Genomic DNA, 7,026 nt, shown 5'->3' with positions numbered 1-7,026 from the left:
TCTTACTGGCCTTGAGTTTTAAGTAAATTAGAAAGAAAATATTGTAGAACTTTTACATGTTTGCTTTACAAACATTTAACTTAGGCAAGAGTCTGATAATAATTCCTATTATATGTCATTCAATACTCACCTCAAATATTTCCAAAGTCACGATACTGTTTGATGTTACATTCGTCCATTATAGCGCATTTTTTTTTTGTTGAATGCTGGTACAATTTTTTTATATAGAAATTAATTGATTAAAAAAAATCAGCTCTAATTAATTTTATTGACAATCAGATGTATAAAACAATTTTAAAAGACAAAGAATATAATCTTAATAAGGACATTTGTTTGTTGAATTTTCACTAACAATCTCAAGCCTATTAAATTAACTCTGGTTTTTGGAAAGTATAAAATGTACTACGACACCTTTTGTAGCATGTTATGCCGACTCAGCTTTCTATATATTTAAACTACTGTGAAAACTGCATTGGTAATGTGATTTACAGTAGCAATCTATGAAATAAGCTTATAATTAATGAATTGATTTCATTTTTAAAAAATACTGAATTGGTAACCAATAAAGAAATTTATGCTTGCTATATTTAACATGATAAAAATATTGAAACAAGTCAATATTTCTTCTGCAGTACAAATATTGATACTTTTTATCATCAAATGCAATTCATTTTGTTTGATTACATTTGGTAATCTGAGGCTAATTGAAGTGTAATTGCATTTATCTAATAGATCAGATTAGATCTGTTCTTTTCCAAGATGGGGGGAAATCCCGTTATTTTGTTTAATAAATTTGTAATAACTCTTAGAAAAGAATGTTTTATGTTGTGTTATTTATTTGAATTATTTCTGATTAAAAATTAAGTTCAATTTTTTGTATTGGTTATTTAAAAATATACCGAAATGAAATATTGGTTAGATAGTGTCAAAAATAAAAGTATTTATCCTCTATTAATTTTAAATGTGACCTTTGAACCACTAAAAAATTTAATAGGATATTTTTTAAGACTGCTCCCTTAGTTAAGATTAAAAATTCATTCATACAAATAAGTTCATTATGTTAAAACGTTTTATTTTTATAAAATAATTAAAATTTCAAGTAATGATAATTTACATGCATTAATTACTTTATGGAAGGATTATTTTATAAAATTATTATTTTAAATTAGAAGTCTAATAGATAGTACAATAACCACAACTTATTTTTTCTATTGTTACCTTCTTTGAAATTAATAAGTCTTACTTCCTAAGTTGTTCCTAAATAAAATATATGAGGGTGAAGTTATTGAAAAAGTGGGATTCTGTAAATAGAAATCAGCCTTATCTATTTTTGTAATGAACCATTACTTTTCTCTTTTAATTTCTGTTTATAAAATTTTTATTCTAAAAAATACATTATGTATATATACATATATATATTTTTTTGGGGGGGGAGTGGGGGATGGTCTTGAAGATCAGTCAATAATAGGGCAATGAACAAGAGGCTGATTTCCTCATCAGTTTGCCAACAGATATTTATTTCGGCTCTGCTCTCCACAGATTACAAGATAAATCAGATGAAGCCTGCAGTAACCATGCAGATGTCTTCTAGCAGTAATCTTTGATATATATGTATATAGATTGTTTTATACAAAAAGTTAAAGGACAGGTTTATTTAAATAATACAAGCTCCAAAAAAAAATTTTCATCATTCTATTTATTTCAATAAAATATAAAGACTATAATTATTCAATTATATATTGGATAAAATAAATATATATTTTTAAAAATCAATTTATTGTGCATTCAGACTTGTTAATAATATAATAAAACTAAAAGAATATATAAACTTCTTCTTTCAAATTTGTAATGTTACTCATCAGGTATTTACAAAATTAGATCTTAAAAAACAAAACAAAACTATCTTCAAGAAAATAAATCTTTGGTTTAATGAAGAATAAATAAGTACACGCAGAAATAAAGTACATAATTTAGAATAAATTATTTTACATTAATAAATAATTATGTTTACATACTGAGGTTTATATTTATAAATATAGTAAAAAAACAACAAAACATAACTAGTCGAAAACACATAAAACTTGTTTTATACAGAAATGCTAACATTAATAACTAAAATGTCTAATATTTACAATATATTTCAATACATAAATATATTTCCACAATGGTGGTAACTACTGTTTTCCACTAGTAAATCATGCATAGTTACATAATGGACTAACCATTCATGTTTGGTGAACAATTAATCACAGAGACTAAAATTGATTGATAATTTTCGTACAACCCAGAGTAATCTAATTTAAATGTTATTTCGGAATGTAAGACTTTGTATATAAAACATTAACATTTCTAAAACTGAAAGATTGAATTTTCAGGAAATATATGAATGCAAAATTAAAATAAATACTTAAACTTCAATTTTTTCTTAAAACAAGAACAAGGGACTCTGTCATGCAGAAAAGTGTAGGGTTTTATTCAAATTAATTTGACATAATTACTTATTTATTAATGTTGATTTATGGTTGCCTTCCAATAATTATTTGGTTTTTTTTTCTTATCTAAGAAATATTATTTCTTATTTCTTATTCAAATTTCTGAACTACCTCATTTTTATATAAATATATTTTAAATGTTTTACAAAAACTTGTTACTTAAGAAATCAATCATCTCTCTGTAAGCTATGACACCTTTTTGTTTTTTGCAATGAACTTATTTCCAAGAAGTGGAAAAAAATATAAATAAGTACATATAAAATAGATTTATTTATATTGAATTTTAAAATACTATTTGCTAGAATTGAAAAGAATAAAGTATTCATAAAAGAAGGATTGATAATTATATATTTTTAATTTATAATAACAAAACTTCGAAGAAGCAAGCCGAAATTTTAATGCTTTTGACTTTAAAAAGACAATGTCAAGATCTTTTAACCACAAAATTTCAGAGATTCGATGCTAATTTGATTAAAATTACAAAAAATACTGTTTTTTTTTTCTAGTATGAAAAACACTGTAAACTAAACTGTATTTGTTTTGACTCAAATGATTAAAAATATTTGTATAAAATTGTAGAGGTACATTTTACAAAACAAACAGTGAATGATACAATGCTGAATAGGACATAGTATTTCCAAAAGGTTCAAGAAGAGAATAAATGTATTTATTAAGAAATTATAGCTTAGGGTAACAATGAAATGCTAAATACAAAACTATTTTCTGTTGCATGATGGACAAGAAAAAAATTAAAATATTTGTTCATGCAATAAAATAATTTAAAAAAATTATTTCTAATTTTATTGCTTTAATATTTTGTTAGTAACTGGCTACTGAAGTACATGCTATAGTGAAAAATAATACCTAAAACTAAATAAATACTACTACTTTCTCTTGTGACCATACATGAATGAACTATAAATATTTAATTACTACTATAAAGGTTTTATGAATATAACTAGATACTATTTGATATGGCAATCAATCGAGCATTTTTAAGAGTCAAGTTAAAAAAAAACAGATGAAATCTGATTTACATTTTATACTTAATAACCTAGTTGAAAGACTATCCACAAAACATGCAATTGGCTACTGATTTTCCTGAAAAAAAAAGAAGAAATAAATTTTAAAATAATAAACGATTAACTTAAAAGTTTCCTAATGATCCTTATCACAAATTTAAATATTTTATAAAGTTTTACAGCACCAATTTATGTTTAAATTATAATATTGTGTTATCCTATAGAGTTGAAACATGTGTCTTTGGCTAAGAATAAGAAATTTAACTCCAAAAATTAAGTGGAAAAAAATCTACCATGGATTTTCCTTAACACTGGGTCGAATTTTTCAGATTTCAGACCAGTCATTGATTAATCCAGAATGATCTTCAGAGTGCATCATTGCCATCCACCATTTTGTTTTAGAATAGTGGCCAATTAGAGGTTTCTAACACCCATATCAGGGCTATTTGGTTAAGAGAATTATTAAAACTTTTAAATAGATAATTAGGTTAGCAGTTTATTAATAAAACATGTAGGTGAACAAAATATATACTGTTATAAAAATGTAATTAATTCTTTCAAGACATAATATTGTATCTCAATAATAGTTTTTTTTTTTTCAATCTTAGAAAATATTAAAGTACAAAAAAATATATACACAAATATTCACAGGAGTGAATTATTAAATTTTTAACTATCTTATATGAAAATTTCATCTTTCTTTCATACTCATTTCTATTGCTTTGAAAAGCTAGTGATGTTGTAAGTCTGTTACTCAGTTTCGTGCTTTATCCAAATAGTCAATGACTTTAGAATATTTAAAATTTCTGAAAAATAATGACTAAATCCAGTTGGCTGTTAAATAATTTATAATTTTGTGAAGATACTTAAACCCTGACGTAATGACAAATTACAGAGAAGAAAGCTTTTCCTCAAAAGGGACAACATTAATTCTATCCCATAAGCAAATTTTTTAACTGTGAAAATATACACTTTTTATAAATATTTCACAGAAAGAATATAATAATTTTGTGGTATTTTAAAAAGAATCAATTGTACGATCTATTATTATTATAACAACAGACATTATGGTTCAATATTGTAATATTTGTTTAAAAAAAAAAAATTATAAACCAATGTTCGATATGAAACTGAAAGTTAATCATAAGGAATGTGGTAAAATAAATTATAATTTATCTTAATCTAATTTGTACCACATGCTTATCATAATTGTTGATAAATATGTGGTAAAGACTGGATAAAGATAAAATTATGATTCGCAAACTATACTTACAACTAAGAGTAAAATGTAATGACAGGGGTTTGGTTTCCACGTAGTAGGATAAACGGAGGCATCCCTCTGGTTAAACATTCTATCCATGCCATATAATGAGCTGCTGATACAAGACCTTTTCTTGGCATCGGCAACGACCTTTAAGACATACAAAACATAAAACTTGTTAAACCCTACAATTTTATAAGATTGAAGGTAGACAGGTAATCATAATAATATATTTAAATTAAAAATGGGAAAATTAAGGAACATAATATAACAATACTTATTTATAAAACTGAGAAAATAACAATACAGTGTAATCTTAGTAATGTGCACTAATTGTGTAAAAAAATATCAACAATATGAATGTACATAACTATTTTTATTTATTTGTTGGAAATTTGACAATTTGAAGTTTTAAAAATTAATCTTTTTTAAAAGTTTTTTTTTTTTTTTGGTGTTATGAGTGTTATAAACATCGCTGGTCACTAGCAGTATTTTAGCCTGTTATACTTTTGTTTTCATTTAAATCCTCAGTAATGCTAAGTGATGATTTAATTTTTTTTTTAAATTATAAGATTGTTCATTTATAAGTGAAAAAAATATTTTAAAAAAAAACTCTATGTATGGATTTATTTAAAACATGATAAAAATAACTGAAAAATTTCCACTTTCATGGTCATAACAATAACTTGCCTATAGATGGAAAGTTAAAAATGTCCTTTACACTTATGCACTTTTATTTGGGGGAAAAAAATGTATTGCCTACTGGGTTTTCTCAAAAAAACTAAATTTTTTCTTTAAAACCAGTCATGATGGAAAATTATAATAGAAGAAAAACAGAATAACATATCTTTTACTAAATAACAGCTAGTTGAGGGATACTACTATCATAAAACCATTTTATCATCTAGTTTAAAACTGAAAGCAAATTATTTAACAACTCATGATCCTTCATCTCAAGGTTCAAGTATTAGTTGCCTATATTATAACTTTAGTAAGTGTATATAATTAAATAAATTATGAAATAAAAAAAAAAAATTATAAATTGTTGTTTGGGTATCATGTCCTTATGTATTGCAAGCAGGGTCAGGACATGTTATCCTATAGGGTTACCAACTTCTTCTAGCTAGATTGAGAAGGTAGAGATTTATTCCACGGGTCCACCACAAAATAAAAGTTGACCCCTCTAGACTGCATTCAAACCAGCTCTGTTTCTGTCTCAACACGACAATCTTAATAGTTAGTACATTTAAAAATAAAATTTATTTAAACCTTCATGGGATCCATTGATTACTGTTCCATTTACAGGTTTGTCATTGATATATAATAAAATCAAGTAAATTTTTCAAAAAGTGAACTATTAAGTTATTAATGAAGTAGTGAAGTCCATTGAAAGAAGTAAGTTAAGTTAATCATATCAATGTTTAATATAAGGTTTTAATAATATAAATCCTCTAGCTCCCCCCCCCCATTATCACTAATTTGTGCCAATTGTGTCACTGGTAATCAATAGTGATTGAAACATTTTATTTTCTAATAACTTAATTTTGAGGTCCACCTAACTCTCCAACATCTCACAAGGAAAACATTTTTTTCATCTAATAAAATGAAAGCAAAGGTATATAAAACCCTAATTTTAATTTAAAAAATTACTTATTATAAATAACTTATGTTTCACTATCATCACTTCATTTCATTAACAATAATAGTCTCATTGAGAACTCATAGAATGTTGAATCACGGACAAAAGAAATACAAAATTTATAGCTAGTGAGCCTTTGCCAGAGGCAGCTATTTATTTTTCTTCATCTCTATTCTACTAGAAAAATGAGTGAGTAGAGACTCTCGGAACAGAGGAGGGAGGAAATCTAGGAATGAAGAGAGGATAACCAAGCCATGGAGTAAGTGGACACCTATCAATATAATTCTCAGAATCATTAAATCCTTAGAACAATTATTCAAAATTAACTAACACACCTAATCATAAATGTTTTGTTTTGCCCACCCCCTACTTCAACTGTAATTTATACAATAGATTTTCATTCAGTTAATTATGTTTTATTTATACAGTCCATTACAATCAAACCAGCGATTCAAAAGTGAAGGAGTGCCTGGCATTAGGTTGAAGGTGTACTTCATAATATATATTTATATAAAATAAAATTGTTACAAATAAAATTATTAAAATATAGTTTTATTTTATATAATGTGGGTTTAATGAGGTCCTATAGGATTTTTTCCTCAATCATTCTGG

General features: G+C 25.3%; 1 protein-coding gene across 1 annotated transcript in view; it reads right to left on the bottom strand.

Moving 5' to 3' along the window:
* Nucleotides 1-2,738: 2,738 nt before the first annotated feature.
* Nucleotides 2,739-7,026, bottom strand: part of NKCC (sodium potassium chloride cotransporter) — a gene marked incomplete in the record, with an annotated part of 126,193 nt that continues 121,905 nt past the window's right edge. Inside the window, 2 exon segments of the mRNA XM_067045987.1 lie at nt 2,739-3,593; nt 4,788-4,925. Coding sequence (XP_066902088.1) covers nt 4,790-4,925 — 136 coding nt within the window.

This window comes from Halyomorpha halys, unplaced genomic scaffold, assembly GCF_000696795.3.
Source record: "Halyomorpha halys isolate HHAL.00 unplaced genomic scaffold, Hhal_1.1 Scaffold436.1, whole genome shotgun sequence".
Classification (NCBI taxonomy): Eukaryota; Metazoa; Arthropoda; class Insecta; order Hemiptera; family Pentatomidae; genus Halyomorpha; species Halyomorpha halys.
This window is presented reverse-complemented; position numbering and strand designations above follow the sequence as displayed.